Raw genomic sequence first — 25364 nt, forward strand, 5'->3', positions numbered from 1 at the left:
TTTGATGATCAGAAACATTTTGTGTGACAAACATGCAAAAGAGTAAGAAATCAGGAAGGGGGCAAATAGTTTTTCACACCACTGTATATATAGACATACATACATATATATATATATCTATATCCAAAGCCGTGCAAGCACACTCTTGAGAATGCAACGTATAGTTGTACAGAAGAAAAGCAATCTTGCCTCAAATGAATGGCAACCTTTTGTAGGTCTATGAACTTAATTTAAACTTTAGGTTTACACGGTGCTTTCTTTCCGAAGTACCTGCACTCATGAATATGTCTGTATGTGTCAGTCAGTCAAATCCACGCGCTTCGCACCGGCGAAGTACCGCTTTTAAATTTTTATTAAGAAGAAAATAAAACCTTTTTAAATTGAGGGAAAATGTAATTACACACTCACTGCCCTTGCTTACGGTAATCGAACCTCGGACGTCAGCACTAGAGGGGCTTAGCAGCGGTGAAGTATTGCTTTTAAATTTTAATTAAGAACAAAAGAAAACCTCAGAGGTTCGATTCCCGAAAGGGAGTGAAGTGAGTGGCCGGTTACCTACCAGGTAACGCTTATGGTTGGACAGCAAGTGACGTAACATCAGCCACGGTGCCTTCAGTTGTGAGAAGCAGATCATAGAATGATTGAAAATAGTTTTGCATTTACCTTTTTAGTAAAAGGCGAGCTTTTAAGCCTGAGAAATCACCGCGTAAATGCACACGTTTAATTGCACATGTGTTAATATGTATGCTTACACAGTATTAAAAGACAGTGAACAATGTCATTTACCTTTGTTCCCGCGTTTGATAAAAGGCGAGCTTTTAAGCCTGAGAAATCACCCCGTAAATGCACACGTTTAATTGCACATGTGTTAATATGTATGCTTACACAGTATTAAAAGACAGTCAAAAATTAACGTCATTTACCTTCGTTCCCGCGTTTGACTCGTGCTGTAAATCTCTTCCTTGTTTTTAGTTCACGTGATTACGTAGGAGGCGTGATGACGCGATACGTGACTCCGCCTCCTCCATTAGAGTATATGGACAAAAAACATGTTCCAGTTATGACCATTACGCGTAGAATTTCGAAATGAAACCTGCCTAACTTTTGTAAGTAAGCTGTAAGGAATGAGCCTGCCAAATTTCAGCCTTCCATCTACACGGGAAGTTCGAGAATTAGTGATGAGTCAGTCAGTCAGTCAGTCAGTGAGGGCTTTGCCTTTTATTAATATGTATAGATTACATATTTTACTATTAGTAGTATTAAGAGTAGTTCTAATAGTAGTAGCAGTAGTGATACGATTGATTAAGGCTATCAAGATTAAATAAGTGAATGAGCAATAGCTTATGAAATTCTGGTGATTTTTCTTAAAAAAACAAATACTGAAGTGGTTTTGGGACCTTTTTCAGCAATAAATGGAGTTTCCCGTAGTTACTGATCAATGCTTCAAATGGTTTTGGAGGAATTCTCACTTGCTTCCTCTTGAAACACTGTTTTACTTTCATGTCATTTGGTTTTTAGACATGACCTTCTTATTTGAGGCCCTCCCACTGCATGTCAATAGGGTATATATCTGTATTCTCACTAGGCCATTCCAGAAGTCTGTATTTCTTTATCAGATATTCTTCTTAATCCAATTATTTTAACAAGGCAAGCTCTCAAAACCGAGCAGTGGTTTTCATCTTGCAGCTTTGCCATGGATCTTATTTTTTTTGTGTCTTCTAATGATGGAGTGACCATTGCTAACTTAGCCAAAACAAAGAAGAAACAAACAAAACTGCAACCAAAATGTCAAAACCTGGAGGTGTCAAGTAGCATAATGCATGATTTGTATCCACTTTTATTTAATTTATTAGCTATTTATTTATTAACTTATGGTGATGTGATGACATCATTATAAAATGATATCATGATATCAAAGATGACATTTTCTATTTGGTTGTCTGAAGATTGTTTAGCTTAGTGAAGGAGAAATAAATGAAGAAAAATATTTCCAATTTGGTTTAGGGGACTTTGAAAAAAAAATGTACTTAATATTAAGTTTGGTTTGTACTTTTGGCTTTGTTGCTGGCCAATATTGTTCTCTGTTAGACCAAGCTTGCTTAATGGAAACAAAATTTTAAAAACTATTTGAATGCTTCTTATAAATTTCGTTAATGCGACTGATCTAACTAATCACTCCTCATTTTATATTAAATATAATTCTTTGTGATTTCATGGAAAATTTTCCACTTTGCTGACAAGGAAACTTTATTAGGATACCTGGCCACTAGTTCAAGTTGAAGTTGAAGCTCCAGTTTATCAGTGAAATTCTGACTGAATTAAGTGTGTTGTCAGTCTAAGTAGTCATGTATCTGTGTTATGGCTCTGTAGAAATCATATTGCGGATTTTTTGGGGGCAGCACGGTGGCGCAGTGGGTAGTGCTGCTCCCTTGCAGTTAGGAGCCCCAGGTTCACTTCCTGGGTCCTCCCTGCATGGAGTTTGCATGTTCTCCCCGTGTCTGCGTGGGTTTCCTTTGGGTACTCCGGTTTCCTCCCATAATCCAAAGACATGCAGGTTAGGTGCATTGGCGATTCCAAATTGTGCTGGTGCCCTGCCGAGGTTTGTTTCCTGCCTTGCGCCCTGTATTGGCAGGGATTGGCTCCTGCAGACCCCCCTGACCCTGTAGATAGGATATAGCGGGTTGGATAATGGATGGATGGATAGATTTTTTCGACTTAAAATTGATATTGTTTATATTACTTGTTTATTTTATTGTTAGGGTAGTGACATCATCAAAGTGCCATTTTAAAATGTGTTTTGCCAAGTTATTTTGCTGTCAAGATTGAGCATGGACATATTATGTAACATCATTGGCCCACAACTATTTTAAGGTGCCACTGTACTATTGTCAACATCCTAGTGTTACCTCTAATTACATATTTTAGAAAAGATACAACTCATTCAAGATAGATTACAGGTTTTTACAGTTTATAGATTTTTTTTTCATCTTGACTATGTTTCTGCCTAGTAATGATGAGTGAAACAGCAGAGTTTTGTTTTGCATAAAATTTTAAAAAACTGACAATAACATTTTTTTTGCATGCTATATAACAATTATGAAACACAAAACTCACTGAAATTAGTTTTTAGGGTGAATAGCAAGGAATATTGCTCCTTTTCAATACATAGCCAAAACTGCGGTCTCCTTCCTCAGTTGTCTTCCTAAGTCTCTCTGATCTTCTACGGCTCCATGTTTTCTCTTCTGCCTCGTACACTGCCTGTCTGAACACTCACACCACCAGTCCCATTTTAGACTGCTCATTAGAGGCCAGAGTTAACACCAGCTGCACTCCATAAGCCAATCCAAGACAGAATCCTTCCAGAGACCAATGGATTTTAGCAGTACTTCTGACCTGCTTGCCGGTAAGTGGCTCAATAACCATACTCCCCTTTCCATACTCTGCAGCTTAGTAAATTTTGGCATATAATAAAAGTATACAGTATGTGCTAAGCATGCAAGCACCATTTGTTATGTCATTTTTTTGCAATTGCTGTGAATTCAATTTCATTTGAATCATTTCACTTATCACTGCTATCTAGTATCTCTGTAATGGTCTTTTAGTTTTGTTTATATATGTAAAAGAACCTATGGTCCAGGGGTTCTTAACCTGAGGTCTGTGGACCCCTAGGGGGTCCGTGGATGGGTTTCAGGGGATCTGTGTGAGTCAGATAAAAATTAACATTTATATTCACTATACAGCTCAATACTGTTGATTTTTCTCATGTGAACTTTCTCACATTATTTTTCTTGTGCATTACATCTCTCACTGTTATTTTTCTTTCATACTAATTTTCTCACAAGTATTTATCTCACCTAAGCCTAATGCGTGAGTTACATACTCGTGAGAAAAATAACATCGAAGACACTGCCAGAATTTCAGAAGGAAGTCTTGTCTACTAGCGTGAAAATCGTCAATTTCATCAAAGCAAGGGCAGAGAACCATCGCATTTTCAAGATGTTTTGTGAAGAAATGGGAGCAGAATATGAAGTTCTTCTCTACCACAGAGAGGTTCACTGGCTTTCCAGAGGACAAATCTTGAAGTGACTGATTATACTGAGAGCAGAAATTTCACTTTATTTGAGAGAAATAGAAAGCCCACTCTCAGAACAATTTGTCAGTGAGGAGCTTATTCATGGCTTGGCCTACTTGGCATATATCTTTGGCCCTATGAATGAGGTAAATCTTTCGATTCAAGGCCATGAAGTCATCATTATGGATGCTGCAGAAAGAATGAAAGCTTTTCTGGCCAAGCTGCTGCTGTGGAAAAGGAGGTTGGAGGCAGACAACTACACAAACTTTCCAATGTTAGAAGAAGTGCTCCAGTAGAATGGAAGTGAAAGTAACAATGTCCTGTCAGCTTCTCTGCAGGCAGAGTTCTGCAGACATTTGGATACTCTGCAGAACTCTTTCAATGGTTACTTTGGTTCAGGTGACCTTAAAGTTGAAACATGGATTCGTAATCCTTTCAAAGCTGGCATAGACTGTATCAGTGATGAAGATCTTGCCAAAGGAAATGTTACGAAATGAATTCAACTCGAAGAGTCTTGGAGAATTCTGGTGTGCACCGACACAAGCCTACCCTTGGATGGTAAAGCGAGCTATGAGTGCTCTGATTCCCTTTACTACTACATACCTTTGTAAATCAGGGTTTTGAGCACTTGTTTCTATCAAAACAATAAGTCGAAATAGATAGAACGTCAAAGATGATATGCATGTCACCTTGTCAAAGACCACTCCACAGTTTCAAATTCTTATTCAAGGCAAACAAGAACAACCTTCTCACTGAAATAAAGTAGATAATGAGAGAGTAGATGTAGTAGTAGTAGTGGTAGTAGTACTGAAAGTAGAAAACGTAGTAGTAGATCTGTTTTAATTTGCACAAGAGAATTGCATTTCATAATTATAATACCTGGCCATTACTTTTTGCATAAAAACGGAGTGTTTTTTTAGATTGTTTACTTTAAAGTTTAATAATACTTTGTGTATGTCATATATGTATGAGACAATCAAATCTCGATAAATAATGTATATTATATTCATTGCATGCAAAGTTGTGTTTCTGGGAATATTTCTGGGGAAAGGGGTCCATAGCTTTCATCAGATTCTTAAAGGGGTCTGTGACTCAAAAAAGGTTAAGAATCACTGTTCTAGTCTATCCCATCACTATAAAGATGTTTGATTCATTTAAAATTGTGCCATTACCCAGCAACCCACTGAAATCATCATTTCAGTTCAAAACCCTGTCTTTTGAACGTTGCGCCCTTTGCTTTTGTAATGTCTGTCAAGAACCAGCAAGAATCACTAGTCAAATGTAGATTTCACCTTGAAGCTCCTAGAATTCCCTGTCCAAATCTGGAAATCTCAAAAATATTGTGCGGGTAAAAACAATATATTATTATTCCAAATTTTCACCATTTGGACAATATAGCTCTACCTGTGATTTAGTGAAACCAGAAACAATTTTTTTTTCCAGATGTTTTAAGGAATTTCTTTTGATTGTGGCATGAAGTAAATTGGGCCTCTGAAAAATTCAACCTGATGATAAACACAAGTTTTTCTGATTTATTGCAGTTAGTCTTGGCATAAATTGGGCTTGTTATCTAACACATTAAAGCTGCATACCTCAATTATTACTTTGATGGAACCAAGTCTACCAAAGTGCAATAACTTTCTCATATGAACACTTCATTTTGATTACGTTGAACACTAAACAAATTAAACTACCACCAGCGCTTGGAGTCCAAGATTCTCCTTTACACACTAATACAACCCACTAAAATATGTGTCTCAATTTAATATGAAAAATATTCAGTATTCCTCTAGAAAAATAGATGTACCAGAATAAACTGTATACCGCTATTTTTACGGTTTCAAGAAATACAGGAAAGTAGTTTAATTTAGTTTAGACATCAATGGAATCTGGACAGATCAAGACGAATCTATGTTCACCACCATCCTCACTCCTTTATTTCTATTCAGGGCAGAATGGCTAGCAGTTTCTTCTTAGTCATTACAGCGTGATTGAACCAATTAAGCCACTCACAGCTGGTCATCAAGTACATGTGAGCAGGGAGACTCAAGTGCAGTTTGTATGCTAATGAGCTTTTACTCCCGGCTGTCACTGAATTTACAATTAAATAAAGTCTGCTCAGATGATATGGCTGTTGGACTTTCCCCCTGGAGTGAAAATTGGCCGGTTAGTTTTCATCTTTAAAACTTCTGGGGTGAGTCGACAATTTGTATTTATTAGAATCCTCAGATGAAAATACCACCATATGATTGACAGTTTTTCTTCTGAACCACTGGTTCATAAATAATGTGAAGTTTCAACATTAAAAAGTGTCTCCACAGTTCATTTATTTCTATCCAGACAGTATCACCCCCATTGCAGAGATTTATAAAAGTCAGCAGGGAATTTCACATTTATTACTACTACAATGCTTCATTACACTGAATATTGAGTTATTAAGAATGATTTAATGCATGTATTTTGGGCAAAGAAAAACAACAAGTGCGCTCTATTGTGTAGCCATCCAGTTTTTATCTTTGACTGCTGCAAATAGCAGACAGTCATTAAAAGATGATATACACTTCAGTGCATCTGCCCAGTGCTGACAAAGAAAATGAAATGAACTTTATTTGTCTCCTCTCTTCACCCCAATATAACAGTGTCTCCATTACTATCTTAAAAAAGGAATCTGTGTGGCATGCTGTAACTTGGCACATTTCATAAGTGTGCATCACGTCTTCTTGCCACCTCAGAGTGCATACTGCTCAGTAGTGCCAACAGTCCCAAAAAGAAGAAAGATAGTGTTTTGTTGTTTTTGTTTTTTTTTAATTATACTTTTGTAAATCTGTTATGGGGTACATGTATATAGGGGACCGATACGGAGCTCCTGAAAGAGAAACTATACTGCTCAGAGTCAAGAAGAGGCACAATTGCTAAAGCATTCTCCTTTTTCATCTGCAGTACTGTAGGACATCAGCCAGTAGACATGCGATTTCACTTTCTCCACCCCAGGAAGTTTAGCCCTTCTGTAACCCCTCTACATGAGCAAGCCTTCCACCAGAAGCAGGCATTTATTCCTGATCCCACATCTGAGGGCAAAGGAAGTGATCTTATTTAAGCTGTTTTGGGTCATAGCAGCCTGTATCATTCTGATATTCTTGTTTATTTTATCTTTCAGTCAATTAAATTAATATGGTGGTACCCCTAGCTCATTGTGTTGCTTTGTCTCCTGTTATTACTGTGTATGCTGAAAAAGTGAAAAGTACTACATATGAATGAATTTAAAAATTATTTTTATTAATTAATAAAAAAACAAGCCTTATTTATGCAATTGATTTTGTTATTTGGAGGTTTGTGAGTAGCTGTAGTCTATTACTGCAGTATCTCGTGTGTGACAGATAACATCCCCGGAAAGATGACACACTCAGGAGCACACTCATATTTACACACTTCAAGTCAATTTCAAGTCTCCAATTCAACAAACATGCACGTCTATGGGAAGTGAGAAAACAATAAAGGAAAATCCTAGACAGAAACACAGTGTGTGACTCTCTGCCAGAATATGAACCCAGCTCCTCGGACCTGTGCGGCAGCATATGCTAAGCAGCGTGCCCCCATTCTGAGCAAATGTTGCACTTTGAATACATGCCATACTACTCTTTTGACACTGCATGCTCTGAATGATTATAAATTTCATTTACGCAATGAGCAGAGCAGAGCCCCACTAGTCAAGGAGCCACTGCACAGGAAAAGCTTCACGCCAGCTAAGAGTCAAATATCCAACAGGCTAATGGCTTTAGTTAAGTGATAAAACTGAAAATTCTGATTCCAGTGACCCGTATTTACATCTCACCTCTATCATCTACGGGAGGACAGTATGAGAGAGAATGGGAGTGCCATTCTGAGAAATTCTATACCAGCAACAATTGGGGGATCATCCAAGATTGCTTATGAAGGGAGCAAACTGAACAACCAATGCACGCAGCAAGGCTAGAAAGAGGGAATCTGTGCTGGAAAAGCATCATCATGGCAAAAAAGACAGATCTGAAACTGGCTAATGGAGATGTTCTACAGTTAAGAGGTAGAAATGGTGGCTCTGATTCCAGCAATTTGGATTCATGACTCATCTTTGCCATCTGAGGGAGGACAACTAGAGAGAGAGAGTGGAAGCATCACCAGCAGAATATGCAAGTAGGGATGCATCGATACCACTTTTTTGGAAAACGAGTACGAGTACGAGTACTTGCATTTCAGTACTCGCCGATACCAAGTACTTGCCGATACCGAGTACTTAATAAAAACATGATTTAAATTTACAGGTAACAGCTTTAGTCATATAACTTAACAAAAAAAAACAAGAAACTCTCGTCTATCCACTGGGAGGTTAGGCTAATTAGCGACACGGGGCTAACACTGCTTGTCCAAATATCCGTGGTGAAACTAAACGCAGAGGAGGCTTGCAGTAGGCTGTGGATATGTTTTTTCACGGAGTCGTGTAGTTTAGGCAGCTCCGTGTCAGTCATGTAGCGGCGGCTTGGGACATCATATCTGGGCTCCAGAACATGGAGGAGACGCAGGAATCCCACATTTTCTACCTCCGAGAGTGGCTGGTCACTCAATGCAATGTACTCGATAATTGCCTGTGTTATTTTCACAGCACGTGGATTGTCTCTGGACATTTTCTCTCGTCTTGCAAGAGTTTGCTGCAGCGTGGGTTGTGTTGGTTTAGAAGCGTGGGTAAACTCTTTGTACTCGTTGTCGTGTTGGGATTTTAGGTGCTTGATTAAATTACTTGTGTTAAATGCGCTACCTTTTGAGCCTCCTCTGGACAATTTCGCTGAGCACAATTTGCAGTCCGCCTTTGTTTTGTCGTCTTCATTCACTTTGAAATAGTTCCACACGGCTGACATGTCTCGCCTCGCCTTCTCCCCGCTCTGAGCTGCAGCCGGGGCCTGGGGGCGGGCAGTCGGCGCCTGTGATTAACCCCTTACACGCCGCTCAAACATAGACATTTCTCAGACCATGGTATCGGTCCCCGGTATCGGGGGACTTTTAACGAGTACGAGTACTTTAGAAAATGTGGTATCGAGGCCGATACCAGATACCCGTTTCGGTATCGGTGCATCCCTATATGCAAGGAATGCAATATCACCATCTGATCTGGTCAATGCAAGATGTCACAGAGTATTTCCAATAAGAAACCAACTATGGGTATTTTTTAGTGGGCTAGGCTGAATACAAAGTGTTTCTTCCTCCATACAGATGGAATCACCTCGGGCCTAACAACATCAACTCATAATTGCTACTTTTGACAGTAAAGTGAAAATCATAAACACAAAATGACATGTAACAAACCACCAAAACAGCACAATCATGAATACTGAAACATCATCTAATATTTGAATAGATGGCCAGGATGGGTGGTGGTCAAGAGGCTGGTGTAATTGAGGGGCAGTAAAGGGCTGCCTCCTGGGGCAACACATTCCCCCAGTGCACTTGGTGGCAGCACCAGAGTGAATTATTATAGGGATGAATAGGCAGCTCTGTTGAGGACCTCTGGGACTGCTCAAGCACTTAGGGAGCATCTTCCCTACAGCTTCCCTCTTACAGCGTTTACAATGTTCTGGAAGAATGCCTGATCCTATTTTTAAAAGAAGCCTCTCCTCCTTAGTCACATGAGTTGGAATCTAGAATGGAGTAAGACAACTTTCACTTAGATCAGAGGAGGAGAAGAAAAATGGTATGGTGTGGCAATGATTTATTTTGGGCAGTGAAGAAAAATCTTTGAATATGAGAAATGTCATAATGTAGTTGTGATGTGGGTTTGAGGTGAGCAGTTGGCTAGTTTTGAGTAGGTGAGAGAGATGGGAAAAGATGACGGTGCAACACAATCTTTAACAACTCCTGTTTTCCTTTCCCTAAACCAGACGAAGAATTTTCAGATGAACTATGATGATACTTCTGCCCCTCAGCATACAGTTTCACCCATTCCTGTCCAGCCTCTTTATACACCAATGTCCCACCAAAAGTTGGCATTCATTTTGAACCCTGCGGACAAAATTCCCAATTTGACAGGCTGAGAAGCCAGTATTTTGAGAACAATGATCATTTGCCTTGTTTATTTCTTCCTCTTTTTCCCTCAGCTTTATATTGTCATGGTGAGCAGTTTCTGCTACGACAAACATGCTGCACAAGTTTTTTTTTCAGTCTTTGTTATATAAGGATGAACTTTAAGAAAGGTGTTGGGGCCCAGGGGCAAAGAATCAAATCTCAGCTAAGAGTGGAATAAGGCCTGCTGAAAGCTGGCTTGTGCTATATTGCAATTCTAGAGGGAAATAGACAATCTAGAAGTCCATGACAGTCCTCCTTGGTTTTGCATACGGTGGTTCCTAAGTACTGCTTAATGCCATGCATTCTGGCAAACGCCTCTTATAATATATAAAGCTAAAAGCTTGCATGGCCACGACAGTCAGTGCTATCCCAAAATAACTTTGAGTCTTTGGCAAGTTCAGCTGCATGTAACACCATTTGATGTGATACCATTTACATATAACCCACAATTTCTAATAGAATGGTTGCAATTACTGGTTAGCCAAGTTGTTAAAATACCTACTTTTGTGACAAATTAAGCAAAGTGCCATACAGAAAGAAGACATTATATACTAACACATCCCATATGGAGGGCACATGTTGAGATGAAAGTACTTAGAATCCGTTATGACACATACATGGGCTGGAATGGATAAAAAACATGTTCAACCTTAAAGTAAATATTTAAATTACTTAACGTCAAGTTTAAGACTTGCATGCTCACAAATAAAGTGTCACCCACATTCATAGCACATAAACAAATCAGAAATATACCAATATATTCTTCATCTAATAAAATGATATTTCTGTCCAGTACAATGCAGTTGATTAGCAGGAGATTGAACAACTGCATTTACAACGACCTATCCATCCATCCATTTTCCAACCCAATGAATCCGAACACAGGGTCACAGGGGTCTGCTGGAGCCAATCCCAGCCAACACAGGGCACAAGGCAGGAACAAATCCCGAGCAGGGTGCTAACCAACCGCAGGACACACACAAACACACCCACACACACTAGGGCCAATTTAGAATTGCCAATCCACCTAACCAGCATGTGTTTGGACTGTGGGAGGAAACCTACACAGACATGGGGAGAACATGCAAACTCCACGCAGGGAGGACCCGGGAAGCGAACCCAGGTCCCCAGGTCTCCCAACTGCAAAGCAGCAGTGCTACCCACTGCGCCACCGTGCCGCCCCTACAACGATCTATGGAACTGTAAATTAAAGGGTGCAGAGTAGAGAAAGTGCATTGATGCAAGAAAATTCATCACAAAATATCAGTGTGCAATTATGCAGTCCATGTATCACTGGATAATGAAGTTTATTGCTTTAGTAATCATCCTCATCATTATAGTACAAAGAACTCAATAAGTACCTCTAATTTTTAAAGTATATATCCCATAAGCTTGTTCAGGTTTTTCAAGGCTGTTAAATGTTCTGGTTTAGTGCTACTGTAATAGTGAAATACTAGGGGGCTCCGCCCCCTGCTCGCTTCGCTCGCCAACCCCTGGTGTTGGGAATGACAAAGAGCGTGATGTATGAATGAGATATAGAATAGTGTGAAGGTGTAGATGATGCAAATAGAAAGCAAACAATAAAGTGTGTGGCACAGTGTAAAGGTTTATTGGAAAATTTCTTTGTACACGCCGTTTAAGTGTAAAAGGTAATTCCAGGTCAGAACTTGTAAGGTCAATGAAGATGGTTATTGTCGTGATCAGAGTCAAGTTTGTCAGAGCTTAGAAAGAGTTGTGTCTCTCCAGGAAGTAATGCAATGACTTGGGTATTTATGTTTTCCACAGTAATATTTTTTGGACATAATATAGTGCGTTGTGTTAAAAGGGGCATTTGGTCTAATGAGATTGTTGTTCCAGATCTGTCTGTAACTAAGTCGGCGCAGATAAAGGCTTGAGGAATTGTAATAATATCTGGGTGAAGTCTATCTGTATTGGTGAGTGTACCATCTCCCAGTTGTAATAACCAATTGTTATGATCTGGATCTGGACATCGCATGTTTTGTACTAACTGTATCTTTTGAAAGCAATGCCAATTGTCTGCGTATTTTAAGGTGCACTGAACAATAGCTGAGCGCATGGAATGTGGAACAATAGCTGAGCACTGTCTAAAATCTCCTCCTAATAAAAGTACCTTTCCTCCAAAGGGAATATTATTATTCATAAACGTTTGTAGAAGTTTATGAATGGTGTTGAGTAAGTGAGTGAATGCCATTGTACATTCATCAATAATGAACAGTTTTGCAAGACGGATGTCATGTGCAGTGCCACTGTTAATGTTCATAGTGGATACCGATTTGTAGGATCTAATGCAGTTCATAAAGATTTCACTTTCAGGTACATCGTTAGTTAGAAGCTTCTGTAGATATTCAGGATATGAATGTAAAGGAGGCAGTGTAATTTGACCCTTTTGATAACAACGTGTAAATTCATTACTTGTATTGCCAGTTGTTTCTTCAGGGAAGTTAAGTGAATGACAATGATTGCAAATGACATTCATTAATCCCAATGAATTTTCCTGAATAGTGGACTCATTATTGAACGCGTTGTCAGCTAACTGGCGCAATCGTTTAGCAGGTGTCTATCGTTGATGTCTGTGACGTGTATGTTTTGCTTGTGCCGTTTGAGAGTCGCGTCGTTGTATGTCCATTATTTGGGACGTGTTGTTTTGGAGGTGTAATCGATTTGCCTGTACTGTGTGAGAAGCCCGTTGTAGTTTACGGCGTGCATTGTTTGTATTGAGCCTTGCCCGTTTTTGTATGTCGGTCAGTTGAGCTTTCTCTTTTTGGAGCCTTGCCTGCTTGTTTTCCGGCATTTGAGATGCGCGGTGTAGACGTCTGCGTTTATTTATTTTGTCCCCTCGCTGCCGTTTCTGTATGTCTGAGATGGGAGGTGTTTCGTTTTGAAGCCGTGCCTGTTTCGATGCAGTACTGTGAGACGCGCGCTGCATGCGTCCACGTTCAGTGTGTCTGTCCATTTGGGTTCGTTTCTGTAACTGTGTTAGTTGAGCTTTGCGTTTTTGGAGCCGAGACATTTTTTCTTCCAGAGTTTCAGAAGCGCATTGGAGCCGACGTGTATTGTTTTTTTTCATGCGGGTTCGTGTGTTTGGTCCCGTTACTCGAGCCGTATCGTTTTGTACCCGTGATCGTGAATTTATGACTTGTTTGTTCCTGAGCGTGATAAATATGGATAAGTAATAAGGAGGATCGCACTCACTGTTAATATGGAGCCTTTTCTGCGGTTGAACGGTTAATAGTGCCTTATTGTAATGAGATCCACCTATGCTGCATAGTGTGAACGTGTTGAGATGACGTATGTTTAATACGGACGGTTCATTTAGAAATGGGGCTTTGTGTGTCATTTGTTATTTATTTTACTGTGGTCGAGGGTCTGAATCATCGTTTTTGTGTACTTTTCGTGTGCTATGGCCGTAGTCTGTCCTGTTTCGTGTCCAATGGGCTTTGTGTGGTGCTCGCGGCTTCTTTTTTTTGTGTGCTAGGGGCTTGGTGACTCCTTTTTTCTGTGGTCTGACTCCTTTTATGTGTGCGTGATGCCTCATTTCTTAATTTTACGTTGCATTCCATCCGGTTCCCGTTGTTTGCGGTGGGGGAGAGATTTGTGGGGCGCCTGCGCAGTACGTCTTTTGCGGCCACGGCCCATTGCCGGATGTCCCTGCGTCCATCTGGTTTAGCACTCTCGGTTAGTAATGTGGATTCCAATGTTATTATTTAGTGAAAGGTTAATCATTGTGAATAGTTTTGTATATATGGTGTGTAATTCCTTTTTATGGAGAATACTGAAACTGCTGTGCAGTTGAGTTCAGTGACAGATTGGTTTCTACAGGATATCCACTGAGGGCAAGCAACTAGTGGCCAGAAACAAATAGTCCGGTACAGGAGCTGGGAGTCCCATCAGCTAGCAAAGTGCCAAGTTTTTCTTGAGTATACTGAAACAATCCAGGGCAACAGTACCATCAAAGCCTTTTTCCAGGTTCCCATGCCAAACTTGCTGCAGCCAGTTTGCTCCTGGCAACAGGAAAACTCACCATGATGCACTAGAAGGTACTTAGTGAGGCTATATTGGAAATGCAATGAGTAGGCAAACCTCATCTCAACTAAATCAACCCTTTCTAAGAAACATTGGGGAGGCATAAAAAATGAGGGAGGTGCAACCTCATCTACTGCTATTATCCTTCCCAAACCTCGCTGTCTAGTGAACCATCTGGGCCATAGCTATGGTGCCACCATTGAGGACACAGCAATGAATGCTATTATCTGATTGCATCATGACTCTCAAAACTGAAATAATGCTGACATCAACCTGATGAAGATCTGTGGTTGAAATGAAGGGATAAGGACCACTCATCCTCAGAATCAATAGACTCTCGACCATGGACTTTGCTTGACGGATTTTGAAAGTGAATGCATTTGGAAGGTTAACATCTCAGCTGACTGCATGCTTTACTATACACTCCACCTATTGACAAGAGGCATCTCAGACTAGTCTAATCAAAAAGGCCCAGCAAACAATAAGCTCAGATGTAAATGTGTTTTTCATACTTTTCTAGACCACTTTATATTTTGGTAATATATCTGAACTACAATTAGAAATAATCAAATTTCATTATGTCAAGGCTTCAAATAAATATCCTATGTGAAAAGATACAACATGCAAATCTACACATTAAGAAAAAAATGTGCTTCTTACAGCAAAAAATACAATCAGTTATTTTATACACACTTGAAAGACCAGGTACTTTATAGTTATAATAGTATACTGTACAATGTAGTGTGAAAAGCATTGAACTGTCAAGTCATTTAATGTGCTATTAATCACAAAGCACAAATTTGAAAGCAATGTTGCTATGAACAACACCAAAAACCCTGTGTAATGGACTTGACACGCTAATCTATACCATTTTGCAGGCCAAAACAAAATAGGCTATTGTTAAGCCGCTGTCTGGGCATCCGGCACCTAACCAGACTCCATCCAGATGCTGAAGTCGTGTGAGTTACTGTTTACATCCACTATGGCATCCCTGAAATACTTCAGCTCATTCCACCGCCTTTTTATTGGCCAGTGATCAAGGTAATCAATCTGCTCAGTTTTTACTACTATGCAAAAGAACACAAACATATTCATATTCAATCCTGAACCACTAAGTTACACAACAGATTAAATAGTGGACGGACATCTGGTAACTATTCTTGTAATCGAGCCAACAGCATAAATTATTACAATGCTTATTGCCAAAGATTTGACCTGCAGATGCTTGTATCCATTTGTAGACTTGTTTATCCTAAATCCCCTGTCTTGATTTTATTATACAAGAAGCTCAAACACTACATCAGTACTCCTTTGCTTAAAGAGAACATCCTCCAAAACACTGCTTTGGGAATTGAAGAATTATTTCCCTAAATACAAGCAAGGGAGGCATTAAATGTCACAGAAGTCACTTTCTCAGCCCGACTGAAAATAGGCATTCTTCAGTTTTTGTGCATATGTGAGGGTCTTATGAAGGTGGTCTTATAAATAACCCAAATTACTCATTTAGAGCAGAAACCTACTGTAACTTGTAACTCCTGCTGCTAGTGCCATTAAGGCGTAGGCACTGCTGTTAGCTGGACTAGGATTAAGTCCATTGCTGAGGTAGTGTTTAGAACTTGCACAAATTAATTAATTACCTCTTCTTAATATTTACAACAAAAGCGTAATGTGTTATGAGGTTGCCTGTCTCATCTTCAAGCAAGATTTACAGATTTTTTTTAATTAACAGCTATCAGCCATCTGTCAGGAAAGGCAGCAGCAAATCTGTTTAAAAAGGAGTGCCAGGCAGTTGTGAGGTGCTCAGTGGGCTGTGGGAGACTTTTAGCTATTCATTACCATCTTTAACCCACCCATGCATTTCCACATCTGACACTCCCTCAAACATATATTTTTCAATAGAGCAACCATTTCTGTTTCTTATTTTAAGATTTTTTTTCTGGTGCTTCTAGCTTTAGACTTTTCCTATTTTTTATTTGCTTCAAACATTGAAAATTACATTTGTCATTTTTTTCAACTTGAGAGTTTAGATTTTATTAAATATTGATGTTACTTGCTGGTATACAGAATACCAGGAAAATAAAAAATCTTATAGTGATAACTGATGCTTCTGAAAATTCAATCCAATATCAAGCGATCTTTATTTTATATTTATTTGGAAACATAGAGTAAAGATAAGAAGAAAAAGCATTTCCTAATTTATATTAAGGACTTTGATTCTGGTATAGGTGGCAAATTTGTGAAATTGGCAGAAAACACTAAAATTTGAAGGATAATATACCAAGGAGGATGAAAACATTGGTACAAAAAGACTTGGACAATCTTCAGAACTGGACAAACAACTGGAAATGATAGATAGATAGATAGATAGATAGATAGATAGATAGATAGATAGATAGATAGATAGATAGATAGATAGATAGATAGATAGATAGATAGATAGATAGATAGATAGATAGATAGATAGATAGATAGATAGATAGATAGAAAAAATTGACTGATTTTTATTAACATTTATGTATAACGTACCCTTGGTAGTCTTTAAAGTTGAACAGGTTTTGAGTGAATTTCAGCTTCAAGTCTTTAAAGTTCAAACATTTCCAGACAATTCTAATTCAAGCATTCAAATGCAGGGCAAATTCAAGTTGCATATGTCTGTATTACTTTTATTGGCACAGACAAAAGTTGTCTTAATCTGATCAGAGTTGGTGAGACTCCATGTGTTTTTTTTTTCTTTTTTTTCCCATTCTTCTATAAAGAGACTGGATCTGTGTCACATATAAGTGCAAAAAATGGAATTGAGCTCCAGGGAGAACATTAATGTGTAAAGGCCGATCTGTACTTCAGAGTAACAGATCTCTTACAGTGGTGTATATTTCAACATTTTATTCTTGCCAAAACAGCCCCATAAACTATTAACTTATAAATGCAATAAACATTTCTAAAAAAAGGTGACTAGCCCAATATAATCATAAAATTCAATGAACTTAAAATATATTAATTACCCTTAAACATTTATTCATGACTCTTATTTACCTACTCCATTGTGGAATATGCAAAGAATGCAATATCACCATCTGATCTGGTCAATGCAAGATTTAAGAAACCAACTATAGGGTAATTTTTAGTTGTCTTGGTTGAATACAAAGAGTTTCTTCCTTCATACAAATGTTGTTAGACCCAAGGTCATCCCATCAACTCATAAACTGAACATGATGAGCTTAACATTCAAAGTAGGAATTTAACAATAAGTACCTGCTACCAACAAAAAAAGACATCCAGCTTATTTAATAAGTTCTTAAATGCTAAGTTTCTTAAGAATTAGAGTTTACCTAATGTAAGTAATGCATGTGAAAACTGTGAACTTTAAAAAACTCGAGTTTTGTACTGAACGCAAATTTATAAAAGTCATTATTTTCAAACTTCTAAATGGAGATGTTAAATTGTATGATCTTCCGAGCAGAGGTCTGGCTTTTGTTTGTATCTGCTTTACAAATGTTGAGTGTTTATTTGTTCCAAGAGGAAAATTTAGATTTTTACAGAAGCTCAATAAATATTATAACAAAGAACAACAACAACCTCCTCAAACACCCACAAGAACTACAAAAATTGAAGAAATCTTCTTACTTGGCTAATGAGGCTACAGGTATAGAGGAGGTCCAGTAAATGTACTCTGTGTTAGTGTGTTGTAGAGAGAGGATAGGCAGCATTACTTGTAATGACTATCAGTTTTGTTTCCATTCTCTCCATAGCCACTACCTCCAGTGGGTCAAGTGTGCATCCCATGACTGAGCCCATCTTCTTAATCAACTTGTTGATTCCGTGGGCATCTCCTGAAGTGATGTTAACAGCTCAATACATCACAGTGAAGGAAATCACACTGGCCATCAAAGAGTTGTAGAATATGTTAAGAATGTGACTACCCACATTAAATTCACACTGTCTTCTAAGAGAAAAGGAGTCTGCTCTGCCCTTTCTTATATAGTACAGCTCCTCTGTGTCCTGAGACCAGCATAGTTTGTCACGGATATGAACCTCCACATTCTTGTAGGAGTGCACCACCTCCACTTCCACTCCCTAAACAGTGACCAGACAAAGATGCTCTTTGGAGAGACAAAAGTAAATAACCAGTTCCTCGGTTTTACTGATGTCAAGCTGCAGATAATTCTTTCTGTACCACAAAACAATGTTCTCCATCTGACTTTTATACTCTGTCTCATCCCCCTCTTCAATGCCGACAAAACACATTGACCTACAGGAAGCAACCTCTGGGAAGGGATTTTGTGGTTTACATTGACACATTCTTATCATATGGGCAATGTGCAGAATCTATTTAAAAAGTAAATAAAATGTTAGGCTATGAGTAAAAACAGCAGAATATAAAACAGGGGATATTATGCTCAGAATGTATAATGCACTAGTGAGATCACATCTGGAATGCAATGTGCAGTTCTGGTTACCACGTTACAATAAAGATATAGTAGCACTTAAAGCTGTGCACAGGAGAACAACACACAACAAAAGAGCATGTTCTACTCCGACAAGCTGCAGAGGAACCTAATCCAATACTCAAAGCTGTTAAAGTTGGTAAAGCAGCATTCTGTCTGTTTTGAAGGACAGGAATGGAAATTAAAAGAATATATATCAAAGAGTAAAGCTAGTAAAGTCTTTTTCACAGAAATCTGAAATAAACTGGTGGAAAAAAGTGCAAAACCTGACAACTTCTAAAATCTATCTGAATGATCAGCTAACCAAACGAGTCTGATGGGGTATATGGTCTGCTTTCTTTTGTTATGCTTTTGTATGTTCTTAGTAGCCACGTGGCCTGTCAAAGACAGGTAATAGAATAAATTAAAAAATATTTGATATTTCCAGCACTACGTGCACCTTCAGCATTCCTCACATACCTTTCTTCAGTAGCCATTGTCACGCGCATGCAGCTGAAGGGCTCTGGTGAGGGGTTTGTGCTGTTGTCTAATGCCTTCTTTCTTCCTTCTGCCACAGAATGAAAGATTGGCATCCATTCCACGTCTGCCACCAGCCCAACAACCCCCCGCCAGGATCATATAAAATCATGGGCACCACCATCTTGAATTAGTCGTGTTGTAGAATCACATGTGAAAAGATGTTAATCTGTTTTCTCCCAAAAGAACCTTCTCTTGTCTTTTTGTTTATATACAGGGTGACCGAGTGGTGACCCAACTCTTTATTATCTCTTTGTGGTTTCATTACACCACGTATGTCTGAACCTCTCTCACCTAGCACTCTCCCTATTGAGCATGTTCCCATAAATCCTGCTTTTCAGACTCTATCATTTCGAGGTACCTTGCTTGCCTTCTATCTGCTTTTTGACAACCACCAATGGTAGACAGACCCCCGTTGCTCACTGTGAAAACATCATTTGTATTCTTGCAGATGCTTCCCATCTTTGAAGGCAACTATGTTTTCGCTCCTCATATGCCTGAAACTTTCTTGCCCAGAACTTCTACTGTCACATAACCAAGGCCTAACTGACCAATCAGATTGCTGAGAGGGGCTGGACACACACACACATACACACACACGCACACAGACAGTAGCGTTTTATTATATAGTAGATAGTTCTTTTCATACTGAGCACTACTGTGATTCTTTATTCTCCTGTTCTACACCTGATGGTTTGCATTCAAATTCCTTCTATTGTCTCCCTAAGAGTATAGCGTATGCAGCCATATCCTAACAGACCAGACAAAAGAATTACAAGGAGCCTATTAGTGAGAAGTTAAGTACATTACATCTTTTACATCTTTTTACATCATGCCTGAAGAAGGGGCCTGAGTTTCCTCGAAAGCTTGCATATTGTAATCTTTCTAGTTAGTCAATAAAAGGTACCATTTTGCTTAACTTCTCACTACATCCATAATGGCTAACACGGTACAACACCCTAATACTAAGTAGCCCATTAAAAGGCCTGTGAGTGAAAAGAAAAACTTCCACTCATACACCCAGAGCCTCGATGGGCTCAATCTCTGTTTTGTGCCATCTTTTTCCTGATTGCAATCTCAAGTTTACCAGATCAGCCATAACACAATATAGACGTTCATTAATGCTTGTAATGTTCTCCAACCAAATGACCAGTGATACACAAGCATTTTTAAAAGGAATCCAGGTTTATAATGGAAATCCTCATGGGAAGCTGGTCAAAATTTTTCTCTAACAAGGTAAGAGGAGTTTTCCTTCTCCCTCATCTTTGCCATCTCTAGAACAGAAGAAGTGGATCAAGACAAGTGGGTCATGACTCCCTTTGGCTAGTTAACACAGTTGTAGTTCCTTGCAGATGCTTTATATTGTTGTGTCTGTGGTACAAAGTGTTCACAGACCACAGGCAGCTGTTCATATCTGCAGACTATTTAACATTTCATTTCACGTACTTGCTGGCTTTTCAAGCTTCGACCGTAACCTTTTCAATAAGTGTAGTGATTTTACGTCTGTTAGCATTGAGCTGCATGCCAGATGTGCAGGGTTACTGCATTTGCCCTCTGGAGGTTTGTTTCTTAAACGTATGCTGGGAGTATGAAGGATGTTTCACCTGCATGCTTACCTGTGACCATTCAGAGATGCGTGATGCAGCGGCGTGTACCCGGAGCTGTCTGTGCAGTTCACATTTAGTCCTCGCCACATGCTGTTAAGGAAAAAAATAAAGGCATTAAGAGAAAAGGCACAGAAAAGCTTATTTAAAAAGACTATAAACATATACAGATGACAGGCAGTATGCTTGAATCTTCATCCTTCAGTCAATCTGAATTTTAAATAGCGTCACCTAGCAAAGGAAGAATACAGAGCATCAAAAGTTTAAAAAAAATCTACTATAATTCTATGCAAGATTACTTGAAGGGAAATACTGAGAAAAGAATCCAGCAAACACCTTGGAATTAAACTGACAGGAAACAATGAAATGCAAGCATGTGGAAATCAACTTTTGTTCTAGTGTACAGTCAGCCATACTGTAAACAGGCTTTCATCTACTATCAGTTCATCTTTGCTTCATATTGTCTTTGAAGCTTGTTTTTTTTTGCCATGTATCATACTTTTTAAATTTGAAATGTATTTGTTTTTTTTGTTTTCTAAGGTGCTCTGTGAAAGTGTGCTATTTGAAGGACACGGCTTAATGACAAATAACTTTCACCGCAAAGTCAGAGACAGTACAAACATTAAATCCAGATAAAGAAGCTATTAAATGACAGTGGGGAAATGGGAGTTTCAGGTAACATCTGAACCTTATGAAGAATAAAGCACTTCAGCTGTATCAGTCACATAATGTATATTTGAGCAATGGTAAATAATACAAGTCCCAGGTGAGTTTTGGGAGACCACCAGTAGGACTTCAAACCAGTGGCTTCACTAGCCACAAGGCCACACAGCCATTTACAATCTGTATTTCATTGCAAACCAGTCAGTTTAAAGGATTTGGCTCTCCGGCAGATGATTTTTACACAAGTATAGCAGAGCTTGTAAGGAGTCATAAGGATCAAGCCTACTGTGAAGAACATGACACCCTCACCCTCAATGTACTAAGAAAACCCGGTTATGCAAGCAACATAAAAATTATGAAAAAAATGCTAATTAGTTGCTCTTAAAGTTGCTGCTTTTACTAAATACTCAGTGTAACCACAGCCACCTGATAAGGCCACACTGGTTTGAAAGAAATGTTTATTTAAGCAAACCATACAGTAAACATATGAGGTTGCATAATAGACACTACAAAGTGAAATCAGAACAAGTGCGCATGGTCGCTGGACTTAGAAAAATAACTGGAGATGATCTTCTCTTCCTGTAGCCCCTTTAAAACCGCCAACTCCCTAAATATTCCCCACGCCAGGCGAAATCTGAACAATTTTCGTTTTTTTACTTTTTTACTGTAAGCGGCCCTTCCACAACAATAAACTTTCATCAACTGCAACTGACGGTCCTGGCATGTAGGGCAACTGAAATGCTTCAAATAAATGATCAATCAAAGGACGTAGCTTGAACAAGCGGTTGCGGTTTGGATCTTTCTTATCTGGCTCATTTCTGTTGTCATTCAAATGAAAGAATTTCAGCAGCAAAGAGAATCGGTTACGTGTCATGACAGCTGCAAAAATAGGTGTTGCATACATAGGATCTGTAGACCAGTACATCTCAATATCTGGTTTTCTGATTATTCCCATCAACATCAAAATCCCAATGAATTTTTTCATTTCGTTTTCATCAGTGTCAAACCAAGCACGAACACGGGAATGTGGAGGTAAATTGGGATTTTTCTCAATAAACTGTGCTGCATACAGATTTGTCTGATGAACAAAATGTCTGATCAAATCAGGTGACACAAACAGCTCATAAAACTGCTCAGCAGTGTAATTGTTTACATCAACAATAAAGCCAGACGTTGCCTCAAACGGATGCAGAAAAGGTAGTTCACCTCGGGCAGCAGTCCAGCTGAGGTGCTGGGGATACACCCACTCAGCGCCGTCATCCGATGCGTCTTCATTCACAATATCATGCAGCGCACGTTGCTGCTCATCACTGTCACTAAAATCTTCTTCAGAACTGCTACAATCATGATCAGAACTGTCCAAAATCGCCTGCAAAGCCTCACTTGAAGTCAGTTTACGTTTCGCCATATTCACAGCTGTCACATGCGAATCACGTCACATGACCGGCCAAAACAACCACAGACTTGTCGAAATGCAATGTAGTAATAATACCCACGCCAAACCGTCAGTTATACTACTTGCCAGGCATTCATATAACCACAGGCAAATGTGCCGGATAATTCCGGCAGTATGGCGTTAGCAATAAAACAACGGTGCCGGATATATCCGGCAGAGGGCGGTTAAGGGGTTAACTATTTGAGAGTAACCAAGCACATCTTTTTTTGCACTTTGTCTAAAGATTTAACCTGTGCCTTGAGTTTTCATTGCTTTTCCACTCCTTATAACCAAGACCACCGTGCATCTTACCAAACAACCTGAAAAGATAGGAAGTTGCATTGCTGTTGTTGTTGCTTACTGTGAGTACTTTATACTTAAATTTACTTCTCTCTTTTGGGACCTTACTCTGCATTATGCTGCCCATTTGTCTGTAATTTATGCACTGTATGTTTGGTTATGAATGTTAATTTAGTTCTTTACTGTCATCATATTACAGCTATAAAATGAATAAGCCCTCTAAGCCTATACCGTGAGAAAAAAATATTTTATTGGGGAACTGATTTAAACTTCTTAAAATACCCAATTTATCCTCTCCGGGGCTTGCTGGCTTCTCCTCCAATGTGTGTCAATTTGTGAAATCTTGGTTATATGTGCAGTGGAGGTGGATGACTGTGAGTAACATGGTTTGCCATCTGCTGAGGTTACAGCGCAGGGATCATACAGCTGCCAGTGAAACTGTGAGGTGAGAGATAAAGAGCTTCTGTGAAAGCAGCGCATTTGCCAGTTCAAACATTGATCATTCTAAATGTTTAAGGGTAAACTCGCGACTGCATATGATATGGAGCAGTCAGAAGTGACTGAATGCAATTCTTCAAAATGATGAAGTAGAAAAATACTGTGCAAGTTTTAGAAAGCCACATTGTGAAAGAGGGGAAAAAGAAGCTTCTTAAATGTGCTTTGTCTTTTACTTGGTGATAGAGCAGCGACAGACCCCAGATCTGTAGCAGTCCTGCATAGGACCCATGTCTCGGATTGACACTTACTCGGAGTAGGTCAGTGCAGGGTCAACAATTACTAAAACATTTATATAATTGTGATGTTGGATAGGGCGGATGTAGTAACATACCACTATGTAGGGAGAATTTGCGAACTCCACAATAATAGTGACCAGGCCTGGAACTGAACTAAGCTTTCTGGAGCTGTGAGACAAAAGTGCTGACCACTGTGGCACCCATTGGAAGAAAAAAAAAAAAGAAACAGAAAAGTAAACCAAAAAGAAACAGGGAAACCAGTGTCAGAAAACACTTTTTATTGGCTAAAAAAGCTATGGTTATGCACAGCCATGAAAAAACCCAAAAAGGTCCTTCATGGCCATGGCTGTTTAGCCTGCCTGGCAGCAGAGGTTCGGTTTCTAATTTAACTCATCTGTGGCTTTGGTACCTACTTGCACAATGGTGCCCAAAACTCATGCTCCATGAGGTTAACCCATAAGGCAAAAAATGGTTAATGGGGCCAAGCCAGTAGTTCTCCTTCTGCTTTGTAAATTAAAAATACTTTCTTTATTTAGAGTGTTAAAACAGATAAGCAAGTGCCTGAATAGTAAATGATATCAGCCCATGTTAACATCCATTCATCCATTTTCTGAACCAGTTGTCCTGGTGAGTGGCAGCAACCAGGTGTTGTCCTCTGGCAGGGTCAGAGACAGACAGATCTGTCCAAACATCCAGCTTCTACTTCACTGGTGTATCACCTATATCTGCATAGCCATCTCTTCCATGATTTGCTGATCAATTCTGATCAATCAATCTCATGAACATGGTTTCAAGGAGCTAAATCGAGTGGCTCACCTGCCTGGTTCATCCTAAAAAAAAGATATGTACTATTCTAAGGGAGACCCATAATCTGTCCAATATGGAACACATCGTAGGCCACATTACACTATGAAGAAAAACACTTATAGATGTTACAAATTGGGACACCTAAATACATTTTTTCATGTTTTAAATGCATTTTCATATATAGTGCTTCCATTTTGGCAGCACGGTGGTGCAGTGGTAGCGCTGCTGCCTCGCAGTTAGGAGACCCAGGTTCGCTTCCCGGGTCCTCCCTGCATGGAGTTTGCATGTTATCCCCGTGTCTGCTTGGGTTTTCTCCCACAGTCCAAAGACATGCAGGTTAGGTGCATTGGCGATTCTAAATTGTGTGCTTGGTGTGTGTGTGAGTGTGTGTGCGTGTCCTGCGGAGGGCTGGCATCCTGCCCAGGGTTTGTTCCTGCCTTGCACCCTGTGTTGGCTGGGATTGGCTCCAGCGGACCCCCGTGACCCTGTGTTAGGATATAGCGGGTAGGACAATAACTGACTGCTTCCATTTTGTAGCTTTGTCATTTTGACTATGTTTCTAGGACCAGTTACACTGTTGCTAGGGGATGCCCCCATGAAGGCACTATGCACAACACCACAAATGCTTCACTTTAAAAGCCTCACATGGCATTC

The 25364-nt window shown here is 39.4% G+C and overlaps 1 protein-coding gene across 4 annotated transcripts in view; it reads right to left on the reverse strand.

Annotated features, from left to right (window-relative positions):
* The window catches only part of anks1b (ankyrin repeat and sterile alpha motif domain containing 1B), a 1280504-nt gene that overhangs the window by 902998 nt on the left and 352142 nt on the right, over nucleotides 1–25364 (reverse strand). For all 4 annotated transcript variants that reach the window (XM_028816795.2, XM_051924626.1, XM_051924632.1 and 1 more), the window contains exon 2: nucleotides 20784–20864. In XM_028816795.2, coding sequence (XP_028672628.2) covers nucleotides 20784–20864 — 81 coding nt within the window. The remainder of the gene's footprint in view (nucleotides 1–20783; nucleotides 20865–25364) is intronic.

Source organism: Erpetoichthys calabaricus, chromosome 1, assembly GCF_900747795.2.
Source record: "Erpetoichthys calabaricus chromosome 1, fErpCal1.3, whole genome shotgun sequence".
NCBI classification, from domain to species: domain Eukaryota; kingdom Metazoa; phylum Chordata; class Cladistia; order Polypteriformes; family Polypteridae; genus Erpetoichthys; species Erpetoichthys calabaricus.